This window comes from Neomonachus schauinslandi, chromosome 12 (genome assembly GCF_002201575.2).
Source record: "Neomonachus schauinslandi chromosome 12, ASM220157v2, whole genome shotgun sequence".
In the NCBI taxonomy this organism is placed as follows: domain Eukaryota; kingdom Metazoa; phylum Chordata; class Mammalia; order Carnivora; family Phocidae; genus Neomonachus; species Neomonachus schauinslandi.
This window is the reverse complement of record NC_058414.1, coordinates 37,860,833-37,879,120: the sequence shown is the minus strand read 5'-3', so window position 1 is coordinate 37,879,120 and position 18,288 is coordinate 37,860,833. Positions and strand designations below refer to the sequence as shown.

Genomic DNA, 18,288 nt, shown 5'->3' with positions numbered 1-18,288 from the left:
TATATATATATATATATATATATATATATATATATATATATATATATACACTTACGCCTGGCATAATGGCCTTCTTGCCAAGGAACAGGAATTGCAGGTGTTCATGATTGCAGTCATCTTTACAAAGTGAATTTCTTGGCATTTGTATTTTCTTTTGCTTTTCTCCACTATGATAGAGCCAGCAACACGGGAGGCAATGAGCCAAATGCAAACTCATGAATCAAAACCAAAATGGCTGCTTAGATGCTGTTTGTTTTTGACAACCTAGAAATAATCTTGGAGAAAGCCTTTGGAGAGGCCTTAAAGGGGAAGATTGGATTTTGTGGACTCAAAGAATGTGTCATGATTTGGCTTAATCTAAGCCATTTTTATTCCTCTTTTCTTGTGTTTGGGTCTATTATCTGTCTGTGGAATTTACACAGTGAGACCACTGGGAAGGTCTTATGTCTAATTATTTGCTGTGCTGTGTGGAGTGGACTGCAGGCAATCAATAAACAATCAATAGTAATTGTAGCCTGCTCAGAGACAAGCGTTAGAAGATTCCGCTGGCTTAGGTGCATGGTATTTTTCATTAATTTTCTTTTGCTGGTTGTTTTCTGTAGTTTAAAGCCTAAATTTAAAGATTAAATGGAAAGCTTTCTTTGCTTATGAGAACAAGCAGACATTGTTTTTTAAAGAGGGAATATATAATCCCAGGTGTTTTATCTCTGTTAATGAGAGAAATGTCTGTGTTTGCTTCAGATTGAATGAGCAGAGGAAGGGACAAGAATATTTGCATGGTTAAATGACTAGGAGCCCTTCTCTCTGAAAGTAATATTCCCCTGATGTCAATTACTTTTGTACAGACATCTGGATGTTTATCATAAGAGTGTACAGATGTCAACTTTTTCTCTATTATAGCTGGAAATGTAGTGATTACTTGACTTTGATTTGAGTAAACATAAAATATCTAACATTTAAAGTCAGAGGTTCACTGCAGGAAGGGATTTAGACTGACGTGTATTAAAGAGAGTGGTTGGTTCCTTGGAAAAAATAAGGACCATTCCTAAAAATGCAGGCACTGATAAAGTAAACTAAGTCCCAGTTATATCTAACAAATAACGGAATTTGAATGTGACATTTATCTATTTCTTGAACTTACAGAAGCTGGTGCGGATGATATTGACATACTTCCCAATGGTCTGGCTTTCCTTAGTGTGGTGAGTATCTCCTTCGTTCACCAGTCTCAGTGGAGGAGGTACAGGGGAGTTTGATGAGCCTTGCAGAGCAGTAACTTGTTTTTTAAATTCCTCACTTTCAAAAATATGTTCTGGGGGAAAAAAAAAAGACAGTTTAAACAGGATTTTGGAAAATCTAAATGTAGAGATGAAAAAGTCTTTGCCAGTTGATTAATTGCTCTTCATGTCCCCACTGCATTGCACTAAAATATTTCAATGCAATCTGTGTTTCAAAAGTTTCTTATTAAAAAGCATACTTGGGGCATTGTTGTGGATATTCCATACTCCATTATACTCTTTTAAATACAGCATCTATCTCTCTTTCCATTACTCAATTTTAAGCTCATATTCTTGCTGTTATTGTTTACTTTCAAACAGTATACCAACTTTCCTAAACCAAGGCTTTTTCTTTCTTTCTTTTTCCCCCTGAATAGCCTCTCGTGAAAGTCAGCAACTGAATTTATTTATGCCCTTCACCTTTGCCTTAATTCTTAGAAGCTGAAAAATAACCACTTCCCTGGGCCTACATTAGACAGACTGTAAAATTGATTCGCCTGTGTGCTGGCCTACACCAGTCACCATCTAATTGGAAAACTGTGTAAGTGGGCGATTAGAAGTTCTGACCACCTTTCTTCCCTGGCTTGGGCCCCCAGGAGTGTCCTTGCATCGTCATGGGTTTGGCTTTTCTTGAGGAAGGCGGCCTGTGATGATTCTGTTCCCCCGCAGCATCCATTATTTTCAGGCTCTGAGATTCAGGTGTGAAAAGCATGGAGATGCTTTCGAAGAGTCACAGCGCTAATAAAACAGTTGTCAGGCCTATGGGAAAGGTGAGAGAACTTGGCTTAGAGGAGACTGAGGGTTAGGATACCAGTCAGGCTCCTGATGGTTTTTAGGTGGAACACTGAGCAGCTGGTTGTTAACACTGAGGGGAAAAAAAGAAACATTGTAGGCGTGGGCAAGAACCTAATATTTATATTAAATTTTTAAAATACAGTCTCAAAAGACAGGGTTATGTAATTACCTACACAGAATGAGTAAAATGATATTTCTGGTAGGACTGTCAGTTTGTTTGGAAGCACATGCTTACACATGTGTATAGGCTTAGGAGAAAACACTGGGACTCCTTGTCAGAGCTGTTTGTAACTAGAGACGCAAAAATCCTGAGGAAAGTAAAAATCACTTGCCTTTTTTTTTTTTTTTCCCCAAAAGAGGTATTCTCAGAGATTTTTGTAATCCAGAACTCACATGTTTCGAGATCTCAAGCCCCATAGGAGTAAATCTGAATTAGGAGAAGTGAGGTCTCCTCCAAGCACATAAATCTATAGTCATTTCCACGAAGGGGCTGATGACTGCCACAATGGTCTTATAGTCATGTCATAGAATTTCTTCAGCTTTTTTGTCCTTCCTTGGTTATCTGACTGTCTTTTCTTTTTTTCAGATTTAGAAACAATCCCACTGTATTACTGCTGATTTTTAAATTACTCAGCATTGTCTCTCCTGTTTCCCAGAATTCACTCCTTTCTAAACGAGTAACGTGTATCTCACTGCAGCTGTCTTTCCCTCTTCCAAGCATGTTAGCCCGTCTGACCCATCCTGTTCCACGGTTATGGGTATGAGGGTCAGCCCAAAACCAACATCACACTTCGTGAAGAACTGGATGACACAAAATAGAATATAAGAAAGATTTAAATGGCAATGTGAGTGTACTTAACACCGCCGAAATGGTACGCTTAAAATGGTGAAGATTGTTCAGTTTTGGTATGTGTATTTTACTGCAAGTAAAAATAAATAAAACTTTTAAAAAAAGAAAAAACAGATTTAAATGATAGGGAGCATTAAAATGAATAGTGATCACCATCCCTGCTAGAGCTTTCTGTGCCTTGAAGTCATGCTCTTGTTTATGGGACAGTGATACAAAATAGAGATTATCGGCCACTGGGGTGGCGCTGCCATGTAGGGATAGCCTAATTCTGGTTTATTCCGCTTACTGAGCCTGCCAGCCTTGAAGTGTTATCATTTGGATGAATTTTTTTAAATTGGAGATAATTTCTATTATGTTGAATTTTGTGCATAAGGTGAGACTTAATTTTTGTATACTTTTTTAATCTGCATAAAATATGCCTTAAAAAAATCTACAAGAGAAAAGGCCGAGATTATTTCGGTGAGTCCCGAGAAAACATTAAGTAAAATTCAGCCTTTCATTCCTGGTTGAAAGCTCTAAGAAAACTAGAAATGGAAGGTAATTTCTCTGAAACCTACAGCAGACATCATTCTTAGTGGTAAAACATTAGCGGCCTTCCCATAAATGTTTAGAAAAGGAAGAAAATGCCCCCAAATATTATAACCATCAGTAATCTACTAGAGTTCTTCATAACCCAATAAAACAAGAAAAAGAAATATGAGGTAGAAAAAAAGGCAAAACTGCCATAATTTTTAGACATCATCATTACCTGCTTTTTAGATAATCCAAGACATTCAACTAACAGACTCTTCGACCCACGGGGAGAGTTCAGTGAAATGGTTGGATTCAAAATGAACATGTAAAACTTCACCAGCTTTTCCGTGCACAAGGAAGAACCAAGTAGAAACTGTAATAGTGATAAAAAATAACAATAATAATGTTCCATTCAGAACAGCAACTTAATTTTCAAAATTTATACAGAAAAATCAATGAGCAGAAGTATCTAAGGACTGGTTGGTGGAAATAAAACAGTGAGGTGTGGGATATGGGGACTCGCCATAAATATATTGGCTGTATATATAAATAAAGCTCTAGTAATTAAAGAGGGGTATATTGGTACAGGAATAGGCATGAGGTCCCCAAACAGATCAGTATACAAAGGGATCTTGTACATGATAAAGGTGATAATCAGTGGGGAAAGGACAAACCGTATGCCAAGCACGGCTCCAGGCGCTGGGATGTAGCAGTGAACAAATGAGACAACGTCCTGACTCACGTTGCAATGGGGAGAGGATGAATCTGTGTCAGATGGTAGCAGCACTTTAACGAGAAGTGAAGGAAGGTGGGGCAGTGGAGAGGGACAGCTGAAGGTGTGGTCAGGCTGCCGTTTATGTATGTCTAAATATGCGTCTATGCCAAACAGCTATAAGTGCCGTTTGACACAGACATAAAGCATCTAGCAGCCCTAGATCTTGCGGGGCGCGGCAGGGCGGGGCGGGGAGCATTCCTAGGCGGAGGGAACAGTGTGTATAAAAGCCCTCAAGTGAGAGTGTGCCTGGTTGGTTTGAAGAGCATTAAGGAAGTCATGTGGCCAATAGGAGATGAGGGAGGAGACCTAGAGTGTTTGGGGTGGGGAAGGTGGAGGAGGGTGAGCAGGGCAGATCATACCGGGCCTTTAGTCAATCAGAAGAACTTCCACTTCGTAATCTGAATGAGATGGAGTTTTGATCAGAGGTGTGACATCATCTGACAAAATTTGGATGCTGGTGGTGGTCTTCCTTAGGGAAAGGCCAGAAAAAATCAGTAAGGGCATTTAGTTGTGAGCTGTTGCCATAATTGTGGGGGTGGTTTGGACCAGGGCAGTCATAGCCGAAGTGGTGAGAAAGGTTCGCATCCTTATGAAGGGATATATTTTCAGAGTGAAGTCAACAGGATTTGCTGAGGGATTGGATCAGGGGTGTGAGACAAGGAGGGGAGTCTTGACTGACACCATTCACCAAGACTTTGGGCTCTCTAGGAGCAAAGGGCAGGCCAAGGACTTGAGTGTAAACTTTCACTTCTCCCCTCCCCCCCCCAACTCTGCTTGGTATCTACCAGTCCACCAACCTTCTGGTTATCCCTTAAGAGACTACACCCCTAGTCTTGTGCCTCAACTCAGAAAAATCAATTCCTATTCATCTTGCAGCTCACCAGCCCCCAATTCCTATTTTTTTCCAACATGTCCTCTCTTCTTTCTTGCTGTTTGTCGTTGTAATGCCGCCACCTTTAACCAAAGTCTCCATTTATCATTTATTTATACAACCCATTTTAGCCCATAAACACACTGAAGCCTCAGTATTTCCTCTATATTTAACGTTTTCCTCTGTTTTGAAAAGGGTTTAAAATGTCCGGGACTCCACAGCTTTTCCCCAGATAAGCCTGGAGGGATACTAATGATGGATCTAAAAAAAGAAAACCCGAGGGCGCTGGAATTAAGAATCAGCCGTGGGTTCAATTTAGCTTCGTTCAATCCACATGGTATCAGCACCTTCATAGACAATGGTAAGAGCTGATGAGCTCCCCACATTGAGAAACTTACCATGGTTTGCAAATGACTGTGGAAAATAGATTTGGATCGAATCTGTAGTTAAAGAGAAGAACAATTAACTCATGAATTATTTCTGTATTCCTCATACAAATAAGTTGATCATTTGCCTCTCCAGCTAGCAGCAACTTAGGCTACATTTGGAATTTCTAACAGTTAACACCTGGGAGAATGTTTAGATTTCATAACCTTTTTCATATATATGTGATTATTGCATTTAAAAAAAGCTATATTTCTGAATTAAACTATAAACAGATTATTCATGAATTCTGTATATGGAGTGGAAAACACTCTTTCTTAAAGGTCAGGGGACCAATGATCAGAAATAACACCAGCCAGACAGTGATGGGAAGGACGGGGAAGAAGAATGATCTGTTAGGTCGTCTAACAGCTTATACATTCAACCTTTCCCCGCCTGTGGTATTTAAATGTCAGTGTCTGCCCAGAGGTCCTATGGTTCTATCTTGTAAATTAACTCTGTTCTTTCAATTCTTTAGACGACACAGTTTATCTCTTTGTTGTAAACCACCCAGAATTCAAGAATACAGTGGAAATTTTTAAATTTGAAGAAGAAGATAATTCCCTTTTGCATCTAAAAACAATCAGACATGAACTTTTCCCAAGGTACTTCGCCCTTTTGTTCATTCTCCAATTTATCTCTGGCATTTCTATGTAATTCCTCATGATGGTCCTCTCAGCCTTGATAAGAGCTAAAATAGGTATATGTATACACATACGTAAATACGTGTGTGTGTGTGTGTGTGTGTGTGGTTTCCTTGTAGAGCGGGGAAAGTCAGTGTCACTCATAATAATCAGGGTTCTATGAGGACTCCCTTGAGAAATGATAAAACACATTACACATTACAGGCGAGCTGCTCTTCAGGGCCATCTTGGGAGCAGAAGACAAGCCTCCCTGTTTTCCCTGCCATCAACTTCCATCTCAGATGACTCATCACCCGAACCATAATAGTTTGTCCTGCCAAGGAAGAGTAGCCTGCTTTAAATGAAGTCAGTGTGCTTTGTATGGACTGCTACAAAGTGCTTCCACCGGGCTTGTGGTACCTGGGGGCTAACACACAGAGTTGGAGGGATTCAGACTGGAAGCAGGTCACTCCTACTTCCAGAACACTCAGCCGGTTGATAATGTGGCTAAAAGAGAGTCATGTGTATCTCCCCGGCTCAGCTTGCGTTAGCCTACTGCTTCTTTTAGTTTGAACTTGGTGAATATTTTTAAATTTCTCCATCCCTGTCTAGGGCTTCTGCATATAATTTCCAATAGTTCTTCCAAAAAATGCACTTTGTAATCAGTAGGAGCATAAATACTGTCCAGGCAGTCTCTGCATCATGGTGCTCTTTCAGGAAGAGGGGACTCACCTTCCCTGTAGCTCTGTTTTTCATTTAACAAAGAAGAAAGCAGCTCTTTTCAGAAATTTTTGCATAGGGTAATTGGAATTTAAATTTAATAACGCCCTTGCCTAACTGGTTTTAAAAATGTAATTGTTTTTAGCATATAAATCTCTCACCTGAAGCATTGTACTGTGGCAATTTCATCATCCATCTCTCTGCAGGTGTTTATTGAGTGCCCGTTCATTCTCGGCAGGTCTGCTTTGTGAGTCAGTTAGAATTTGAACAGTCAACGTTAGTTTGACTTAATAACTAAGCAGAGGAACTAAGGAAAATCCGGCAACTGAGTAAATGAAAGCTAGGTAAATGTTATTGACAGCCTAACCAGCTCAGTAGCCAATGAGGCTCTATCCAGCTCTATACTCTAGATAGCTGTATCCTTTCATATTGTTGTTAAACCCTACATTTCTTGCTGTCAAAAAACATACCCTGTTGGCACCAAGTTCTTTTTTCTTTTATAAGAGTCCTGCCATAATTGCTAAATGACCTGTCTTCAGATTACCTGTTATCATGCAGAATTGTTCTCTGAAAAATCATATTATAGTAGATTACATATGACTATAGCCATGTGATTTTTAGCTGAGCTTTTCCTGGGAAACCTCTTACCAAAAATTTAAAGCACAGATTGTGTATGCCTTCCAGAGACTTAATCTTTAATACGGAGACCAACTGGCTTCTTATTTTCTCTCACATGTTAATTTTTCTCTTTCAGTGTGAATGATATCATAGCTGTTGGACCAGCACATTTCTATGCCACCAATGACCACTATTTCTCTGATCCTTTCTTAAAGTATTTGGAAACATACTTGAACTTACACTGGGCAAATGTTGTTTACTACAGTCCAAATGAAGTTAAAGTGGTAGCAGAAGGATTTGATGCAGCCAATGGGATCAATATTTCACCTGATAAAAAGTATGATTCCTTATAAGAGTATCTTCCTTTCTCCTTAGTAGTGGTGCTGGGTCAAATTCTTCACTTTGCTGCTTTTTTTTTTCCCAATGTAAGAAGCTTCCTTGATATTTTTTTGGCCTATGACTTACATAATATATATAATATATGCATATAATATATTATATACATTGATTATTTGTATAAAATATTATTAAATAGATATAATGTTTATATGTAATATAAAATATATACTAAGCACACATATATTTACATACAATATCTAAATTTTGGTATATATCACTGTAGAATTTAATTTTGTAAATGTAAATTTTTATGACGTGGGATAATATTTACATATACCTATTAAAGTGTGAGGTAGGTGTTTCTTTTTAAATAATTATACCTTTGTATAATTATTATTCCATTATAGGGATGATCCTAAAGTAATTTAACCAATTCTCTGTTAATGGATACATTGTTTTTCATATTTTTTTTATAAAAAATGTATTTCTCATTTACCACTGAAGCTTCTCCAGATATTTTTAAGGAACGACTCCTAAAGGGAGCATTGCAGCATGATCCATCTTCAGGTTTGGGGATGATACAGACAGACCTGGGTTTGAATGCCAACTGGGCATGGGCTAAGAGTGATGCTCTGAGCCCTTCCTCTCTGCACATTTGTACAACTGTTTCCATGGAACGAATCCCTCAAAATAGAACCACTTACCCAAAGAGTGACCCCTTTCAATTGTAACTTTAATAGATATTGCCAAATTGCCCCCCTCCCAAATTATCTCTTTGTTTCTATACGTCCAACCATAACATATAGAAAGGATATTAAATTTTATTAACTTCCCCTTGTGCTACCTTAGCACACTGAACAATTTAAACTCCTACAAATATAACGTGAAATAAATTTGGCATTCCTTGACAACTAAATGTCTTCTTTCATGACACAATTTCTTCTTTCTTGTTGATTATAGAAGATGAGTGGAGAATCATTTAAATTGTCTCTAACTCTCCTGCCAAATCTGTTTTTCTCCCCCAACTCTCATCTTTCAATTATGAGACTCACACTTTCCAGCACCCGAGCTGCAAACAATAATAATGAGAGAGGATTCAGCTCAAACTGCTTCTCTTTCACCCTCCCCGGCCAACCCGCGAGCCAGCCGTCCTCATCCCCTTTCCTTTCCCACTGACGCCTGCGCGCTTTCAGTTCTCATCCTCTTTGGCTAGAGTAGTAGACTTTCTTCCAACTTGTTTTCAGTCCACTGACATTTTCTGCCTTGTTGCCAGTTTTGTCTTTCTGTTTTCCACCAGCTTTTAAGGCCCTCCAAAAGAGGGGGCTCGGCCGGCTTCATCTTTGACTCCTCCTGCTGAGCCCTGCCAGGTGCAAAGCAAATGCTCAGTACTTGTTGAATGGAACTGACCATTTGTTATTATGCCACTTTGTTATTCTAAAAATTCAGTGGGACCCAATTGCTTATCCAGTCGAGGCAAGCTAAAGGGTTGGACTTGCTTTAATAGGCGAGCTTCAACCTCCCTTTATGACCGTTTTCATACTTTCCCTTCTTTAGACAAAGAACTCATTATTTTGCAAATATGCCTCTCTCATTCTTGCCCCTGTGCCTTTGCTCACATGTTTTTTTTCTGCCTAGAAGGTGCTTTGTCCTCATTTCCTCAAATCCAGTCTCTCCTTCCCTAGCCACTGCAGATGCCTTTCCTTTGTGAAGCCTTCTGTGTTCTCAGGAGTGAGATATTTCTTCAGTCTCTAAGGCCTGAAATCTTTCTCGTGCTACCAATCATGCTGTATTATTTGTTTCATGTGTACAAACCAGTCTGATCATCCCAGCACACTATAAACTTTTTAGGAAAAGCCTGCCTCTTCTTTATGTCCGTCACCATACTGAGCTCATGGCTTTACACATGATAATTGTGCAATAGAACAGTTGCCATGGAACGGCCAATTCAATGAGTAAAATTACCGTAAAGTAGTCCATTAATTCATCCTCCCTAGATGTAGACAGATTGTTCTGAATACCTCTTACTCTGAAAATTCTCAGTGTGTTAATAAATATTTTATTAAGTGTGAAGGACTGTTAATAAATAATAAAGTGTATTCTGTTCTGCACCATATATTTCTACGTGAGGATGATTCCTAGAAATATCAAATTATATCGTGGAATAGAAAAGCTTTTTTCTCGGAAGCCAGACATTTGGTTTGTTGTCCTTTCGGTGGCAAATATCAGACTTTATATTCAAAATAATATTCTATGTTACTTTTCCCCTTACAAACCTTTTGAGAAATAATTTAACAATTCCGTGATTGTTTGTAGCAATAATGAATTGATTTTGGAAGCTTCCTTTTTAAATAAAAATTGACCTTTATCAAGCATTCCTTGAGGGCCCATCATTGATTAACTTCCTGGAATGTTATTAAGACTTATTCTTCCATACTGTATTAATGAAGCTTTATATTGGCATGAAACTCTAACCAGTGCGTCCTTTCTGTGAAGGTACATCTACGTTGCTGATATCCTGGCTCATGAAATTCATGTTTTGGAAAGACACCCTAATATGAATTTAACTCAATTGAAGGTAAAATATTTATTTTCATATATCAAGTAGGCCTTAACCTATTATACTTTGTAATTTTGTAGTTACACTGTATTATAACAGTACTTCACTTAGAACAGAATATGATGCCAGGGTTGCTATTCTGGGTTTTTAAATATTACCTCCCTACAACAGGCCAAGCCTCCTGTCCCCAGCAATCACAAGGACCGACTGATTACATGCAGAGGAGGGTTGGGAGTGATATTTGCATCAGATTTAGAGCCCATTCCATGAAGTACTGATGGTACCCAATGAATTCCAATAAGAATTTTCACAATTGAAAAGACTAATAGATGAATTCTGAAATGAAGATTTATGCACATTGTCAGCTCTTTCAATAATAAATGAAGGTAGAAATTGGGTTCCACACCATTATTATTTTCTTCCTGCTTGACAACACATATTTTAGATTGATTAAGAATTTCCTATTTTGCTTTGAATGAGTTCCTTGAGCTAACTGATCATTGTGCATCTTTTAAAGGAAAAGGAGTTCATTTTTTAGAGAGATTGATCATCACCCTAACTTTCTTAATTTCAGGGAAGATGAAAAGTGGCTCTAAACCAGTTTATTAAATTTAGTTTAAGCCATATTGGTGTTAAAAGGGTGGAAGCAGGGAGCTGTGTATAATTTTCCCACGTGTAGAGAGGCAAGAAAGGTTAGCCCTAAATTATTTAATCAAGTTTCTCAAGTCATTTAGATATCGACATTTTTTCATTTGGAAGGTGCTCAAGTTGGATACACTGGTGGACAATTTATCTATCGATCCTTCCTCGGGGGACATCTTGGTAGGCTGTCATCCTAATGGCCAGAAGCTCTTCATTTATGACCCGAACAATCCTCCGTCATCAGAGGTTTTTCTATTTTTTTAAACCTTAATTTTTCAACTTTAATTGTCCAAGTCCTTTTGAACTAATAATACAGAAAACTGTCACGGGGACAGTTTGTTTAGTAATTCTAAACCAAGGATACAATAAACTTATGCAGTGATTTTGTAAGTGCTTTAAGCCAATAATTGGCAGAATTTCACTTATTCAAATACTTTTAGAAAGATAATCTTTTGATGTATTAAATTATGGTGGAAACTAGTCAAAAGGCCTTTTCTTTAAAGACATGTGCCCTCCTTGTGTGGTAGACTGGCAATGTTTTTAAATACCTGGCTTATTGTCAGCTCCCCACATGACATGACTTCTGTTCATGCTAGCGTAGCGTGGAAGTATTTCCATTAATGCTCAATTACTATAATAACCCGAAATCCTGTGTTGGCATGCAGTAGCTAGATGGTTTAAGAAAGTACTTTCTTTGAAGGCTTAAACAAGTACTTTCATTTAAACATTAAAAAGATTGGTAACTGCTGTTTTCAACAGCATGTCCTCTTAATCATTGTGTCGTTGTGGAAGACAGGGATTATTGGCGATTGAGTGACATGGGTGTATGGTGGTTCGGTATTAATCTTCTGTATCCCCTGAATAGGTTCTACGCATCCAGAATATTCTATCTGAGAAGCCTACTGTGACTACAGTTTATGCCAACAATGGATCTGTCCTCCAGGGAAGTTCTGTAGCCTCAGTATATGATAGGAAGCTGCTCATAGGCACTTTATATCACCGAGCCCTGTTTTGTGAACTCTGAATCATACTTTTGGCGTGCAAGTGTGCTAACTTCTTTTAACACTTAATTTTCTATGAATTGCTAATTGTGTGGGGATTTAACCGGCAAAATGGGCCCAGAAATGTGTGACCTGTATAGTTAATTTTATTTCGGTAAGGAAAGGCCCCTTCAGTTCTGATAGCACTTTTAACATAAAAGGCAAAGGGACAGTTTTTAAAAATGTGGAGTGAAGGAGAGAGAAGACAGCTGCTTCCAGTAAAGTGGATTCACTGAACAAAATGAACCTCGTCTCTGCCTTCCAATTGCCAGAGCATGCATTCCACCGAAACAGGGTAGACTGCGTTTCCTGAAAATGTGAGTGACCTCAGCTCCAACAGTGTGACCACTGTGTGTGTTCAGAACTACTGATAGGTAACATTTGGATGTTTTGTACTTACGTCTTTGTTTACTGTTAATGCGTTGGAGTTCTATTAAAGGCTAACTAAAATCCGCATTTGGCCTGTCGCTTCCTTCCCAAGGCATGCCCTCGGGAGGGGAATGGGAAAGTGGCCCCTTCTTTGTGGGGTTTTCCTTGGGATAGGCAGGCGGGGCAGCTGTAATTTCGTTCATTGAAAGCTGAATGTAAATGAGCTCTTTATTTGAATAAAATGGAGCAAAGCATCGACTAAATATAGCGACTCCAATTCTCAGTGAGTATGGAGTGTGCCCTCAGCTCTCTTCCTTAATGGCAGCCCACCTTGCCAACAGAGAGGAGATAAAAGGTTGGAGCCGGCGGGTCATGTCACCTCCCCATTGAACACAACTGTGAACTTCATCGGGAGAGATGAAGTCAGCTGTCCTGGGCCGCATGGTTAGCCCTAGCAATGCTGGGGTCAGGGCCAAGAGTGTCTGCCTCCCATAGGAGAGTTCTTTCCACTCATTAAGTGTCCTGTAAAATTATCTTAAGCCCTGCAGAGAGACTTGCATGTGTTTCTATCCATTGTAACCTACCAAGGCATTTCGCTTCTCATACTTTTTTTTTCCATTTAGAGCATCATCATGACAATATTTGCCAGTTCCTTAAATTTGCCAGATAATGCACTAAAAATGGCACATTCGTTATCTCATGGAGTCCTAATTACAGTCCTGAGGGAGTAGGTATTGATACTACATAACAGTTAACATTTCACAGATGTTCGAGGTCACACACCTAGTGAGGGGTGGCTCCCCATCTAGTTCTGACGCCACAGGCTGAAAGGTCACCCACATGAAGGCACTGCCATGGAGTTAATGAGGATCTCCTTATTTACTCTTTTACCTATTGTAGAGTTCCTTCTATTTTCTTAGGTATCGAGTTCTGCTTTTCGATGAATCCTTTCATAACTGTAGAACTGTTCTTAACCTTGGCCACTGTCTACATGACCTGTGTTTTTATTTACATTTTAAAATAGTCTCTGACTAATGTATATTGGGACTCTTTCATGCTAAAATAATTAGTTTTTTGCTGTTTTCATTATCCATAGGAAAAAATATGTCACAGACGAATAAAGCAAAATTAAATATTAGTCACTAGAGATCCAAAACCAAGAAGCATATTAGATTTTGGATGATAATAGTGACCATCTAAAGACCTACATTCATGAAAAGTAGCAGAATACAGTAGGTATAAAGTAAACTTGTTTTCTATTGTATTTGTTAGAAATTTTATTTGAACAAAAGTAAATATAATTTTAATGAGCTCATGTATTATTTATCTTAGAAATACAAAAAGAATTTTTGAAATAATTTTGGCCTCTATGGGTCAGGGATTTTGTTTTATCTAAGCATAAAGACTGCATTTATATATGATGATCCTATTGTGATCAAGTATTGAGTTTAACAATTTGGTTGGTTATTAAGAAGTCAAGTCACTCAAAAGGACTAAAACTGCAATTGGGATATGTCACCACTAGGTGGATACAGGTCTCACAGGGGTGTGAGTGTTTTTCTTGCTTTTTAACCTGACGTCCTGTTCAGTGACAGTAGATTTATCTGAATATCCTTTTGGTTTTTCCAATTATTAGAGACTATTTTACAACAGTTAAATGTGAACCTGAATTCCTAATACACGGAACAAGGAAAATTAAATAAAAGCTGTAATACAGTATTTTTTTCTCCTTTTGTATACAGATTAATTATTAATGATAACTACTCTAAGGCTAATCCTTCTTCTAAACTCATTATGATTTGCTCAGTTGGAATCCTATCCTGGATTCACAACGTAACCAGGCTGGTGAGTGTCTCCTTGGCAAAACAACGAAGACTGAAATGGCACCCACTACCATACCACCCACTCCCACCTCTCTTGGGCTACTCATAATTTTAATTACTCACTTGGCCTTCCACAAAAGGATTTCTGAGTGTGTAAGGAACAGGGTCAAGAGAGCCCCAACAGCTCTCTTAGTTTTCTGCTCCTGGTTTTCAGGATTTTTATTCCATAAAGCAGAAGGCTGAGAAGAAGAGGGAAAAAAACCTCATCTAATTTTTACTATTGGAAAGAGAATAACTTTCAGTTCACTTAAAAAATTTTTAAGGACACTGAATGGCTTTTCTGTGGCCAGCCCTGAGCTAGGCATTATGATACAATGGTGAACCAGACACAATGCCTGTATTCTAGTGGGAGATTCAGCAAATGAGAAAATAGCTAGCTAGCTAGGTGATAGATAGATAGATAGATAGATAGATAGATAGATAGATAGATGGAGTGATTAGAAGGAACTCAACAAAGAAATGTGATCAGGAAATAATTTGGAGAAACCTACTTTCCCCCTGCCACACACAACTTTTGAAAAGTTTAAAGTGGAGAAAAGTCAAAAGAGTAGTTCAGTGACCTATATTCACAAATCACCTTTTTGCAACATTTGCTTTGTGTTTCCAAGTATAGAGGCTTGCGTTTTTCGGAGAATCTATTTGGAAGCCAGTTGGGGATATCATAACCCTCACCTCTGCATGCTTTAGCTTGCAGCCTCTCAATACGAGGCCATTCACCTACATAACCACCGTGTAATCATAACACCTAAGAGCATTCGTGATGCATTTGTCATGCCACCTGATACCTGATCCGAATTCAAATTTCCTTTAATAGTTGCTTATCCGTACATAATCCAAATGCCTTTCATAGTTGCTTGCCCTCCCATCCCCAGCCCCGATCTGGGATCCAGTCAAGGTTCTCAGTTGCCTGTTGTGTCTCTTCACTGCCTTTTAATCTGGGACAGTTGCTCTGTCATTTCTTTGTTTCTTCATGACACTTTTTTTGAGGGCAGGCAAGATCTTATGGAAGGCCCTGCATTCTGGATTTATCTGATTGTTTCTCCCTAGAGTCTTTGGCTTAATTCAGTCAGTATCATTTATGTTTCCTGTAAAGTTTCCTGTAAAATTACTCAAGGCTCGATTAGATTCAGGCTAAGCAATTTTGACAAGAATATTTAACAAATAATGTTAATATTGTTGCTTGTTAATAATTGACAAGTAATCGCATTGCATCAGAATGTGTGGGCAGGTTGTTCCACTGTTTGTGATGCTGAATATGAATGACTGATTCAGGTGGTAACCACCAGATCAACGAGGTTATTTTTTCCCTCCATTTGTAAGTCCATGTGAATATTCTGTTCCCTAAAACGTTTCCTCTGTTTGGTTGCAGCATCCTTTAATGATTCCTGCCTGGATGATTATTATATCGGAGTTGCCTAGTGGTGATTTTTCTATCATTTCTAGCATTGATATTGGTAGTCAGCACTCTATTAAAAATATTCTCTGCTCTGGTCTCCCAAATACACTCTTCTGCATTGTCTCTCTTTGTTTCTGGAAATCATTTGCTATCAGATCACAGAGATACTCTTCATTCCTTGTCACAGATGTCTATCTTAACTTTTATCTCTGAAGTCAGGATAATACTCATTCTGGAGGAATTTAGTTAAATGATCTAATAATATTTTTTTTGCCTTGTTATAAAACAAAATCCAACTGAGTAAATTTTAAAGATCTTATTGGCTTTATTCAATGAATCATGAAGTGGGCAGCATCCCATCTGGCAAATAGAAAGGAGATCTGATGAGCTATACAAACTGAAAGACTTTTATAGGAAGAAGGCAGTGGAACAAGGAAATTATCCTAGCCAAGAGATGATTTTTCAGGCAAGGTCACCTTTCTTTGGGAGAATGGCAGTTGTCTAGCAGGCAGAAGACCTCACGAGTATTGACTGGTTAATTCCAGACAGACTTTGGGTTAAGATTACATTCCTGGGAGAGGCAGTTAGGTTAGGTTAGGTATCAATTTGAGGTCTGTTGTTTCTTTTTTAACAGCCTCCTTTGCTGGTTCCTGCACCTTGTTCAAAATAGAAGTGTAATGGTTCTGTTGGGTCCAGAACTGGGTGCTCTTCCTCTTTCCTCTCTCTCTCATTCATTCCAGTGGTTGGCATACCACCTGAGTGCTGATTGCTCCAAAATTAACATTGCCCGCTTGAACTTTGCAGTCATCTTGATTTTGTCTTTGTCCTTACCATCAGAAACTACCTCATTCTATCTCCAAGTGATATTTCAAACCCATTCTCAGCCAGCTCTGTTACCTGAGCCCTCTGTTACCTCTTACCCGAAAGGGTTTTCCCCGTGGGCTCCTCTCTTCCAGGATTTGCTCTCTCTAAGCCATTTCCTACCCGGTAGCGAAGTACTCAGATCATGTCATGTCCCGCTTACAACCTTTGTGCTCATCCAATCTCTTTGAGGAGGCCTGCAAAGTGTTGTGTGATCTGGGCTCGGCTTCTCCTCCGACTTCATCTGGTACCACTCTTCTCCCCGGAACTGCTAAAGCCACACGGGTGTTGCACGTGTCCTGGCGTACACGAGCAAACTCTTTCCTTCCCCGGGACTGCTCCTCCTCCTCCTCCTGCTCAGTTTTGTTTTGTTTTCTTAAGTAGGCTCCACACCCAGTGTGGAGTGCAATGCGGGGCCTGAACCTACAACCCTGAGATCAAGACCTGAGCTGAGATCAAGAGTCAGATGCTTAACCCACTGAGCCACCCAGGTGCCCCTCCTCCTGCTCAGTTTTAATGTCACCTCTTGAGAGTAGCCTTTCCAATTCTTAGAGACAGCAAAGGGCTGAGCCTGGAGCATGTCTCTGAAGGCAAACCAGCCACTCCAGAGCCATACCCCTCTATTTAGTGCGTACACTCCAGGAGACCATATTCCTCTGCTGTAATCCTCCCAGGGCCAGGTGCCAGGCAACTAGAGACCACCCCTATAGCCCAGAGCCCACCGAAATTATTCACACTGGCCAAACCTCAACTGTTCACTCTGCCCTGCCTTGCCTTTCCTGTGGAAACCCCAGTAAGGCAGGAACCTAAACCTTCCCCTCCTGTCCTCTGCCTCCTGAGCACCCTAGGGTCTTTCCCAGGGGGCCCTGCATGGTGTGCCCCGCCTCCTGTCTCTAGGACCTGTAAATACAATACATTGTTTCTTCCGGAGCCTCTTTGTCTTCTCTTGTGGCCACAATTGACTGACCACTCCATAAAAGAATCCGAAACAATTTGTTTACTTTGTCTTTTTTTCCCTTCCTCCTCTCCTCCTTTTCTGTCTTCCTTCCCTTCCCTCCTAAAAATATATCTCCCTCCCACCCCACACGTAAGTTCCTTAAAGGCAAGGGTATCTTGTTCGCAATGGGTCTTCGGTGCCAAATAAGTAGTTGTAAGTGCTCACCTGATATGACTAAATGTGAACGACAAGAAATGTTCCTTTGCTCACCTCCATCTCCCACGGCCCCATCACACACCGATCCAGAGCACAGGGTCAAGTGAGTGGATGTGAACACATCTGGAATTTTGTCACAGCATAGTGTTGCATGTGTTCTGTTTGTCTTTGAAACAAATGTTCACACTGACATGTGAAGCAATCGCAGCAGCGTCTCCACATCGTGTGTGTGAATTTATGCATACGAGTCACTGTTTTCATAGGCATTTCTTCTTACATGTCTCAGAGATCAAACTGATAATAAGGTACACGTTGATAAGTCTCTTCCTGTCCCATTTGTCCTATTTACAGGAAACCAGTTTGTTAGTTTTTTGTGTGTATCTTTTCAACTTTTAAAAGATTTTAGTTTTAAGTAATCTCTACACCCAACATGGGCCTCGAACTCACAACCCCGAGATCAAGAGTCACACACTCCTCCCACTGACCCAGCCAGGCACCCCTCTTTCCAATATTTTTATATAAATACAAGCTGATACAAATATATATTCTTCTTTTCCCCTTTTATGTCACAGAAGGTAGCAGACTA

The 18,288-nt window shown here is 39.5% G+C and overlaps 1 protein-coding gene and 1 long non-coding RNA gene across 3 annotated transcripts in view; one reads left to right on the top strand and one right to left on the bottom strand.

The window, feature by feature from the left end:
* The window catches only part of PON2 (paraoxonase 2), a 27,497-nt gene extending 15,003 nt beyond the window's left edge, over nt 1–12,494 (top strand). Inside the window, exons 3-9 of one of the 2 annotated variants that reach the window (XM_021689574.1) lie at nt 1,144–1,199; nt 5,274–5,439; nt 5,980–6,106; nt 7,599–7,799; nt 10,295–10,376; nt 11,118–11,246; nt 11,866–12,494. In XM_021689574.1, coding sequence (XP_021545249.1) covers nt 1,144–1,199; nt 5,274–5,439; nt 5,980–6,106; nt 7,599–7,799; nt 10,295–10,376; nt 11,118–11,246; nt 11,866–12,024 — 920 coding nt within the window. In that variant the 3' untranslated portion in view covers nt 12,025–12,494. The remainder of the gene's footprint in view (nt 1–1,143; nt 1,200–5,273; nt 5,440–5,979; nt 6,107–7,598; nt 7,800–10,294; nt 10,377–11,117; nt 11,247–11,865) is intronic. The other variant, XM_044919929.1, reaches the window with a different exon arrangement.
* LOC110579947 lies at nt 6,386–17,775 on the bottom strand. Its single transcript, XR_002480293.2, has 3 exons — nt 17,757–17,775; nt 7,006–7,087; nt 6,386–6,458 (listed from the first exon to the last, which is right to left on the bottom strand). It is a non-coding gene; the product is annotated as an uncharacterized LOC110579947 (long non-coding RNA).
* Between the last annotated feature and the right edge of the window lie 513 nt (nt 17,776–18,288).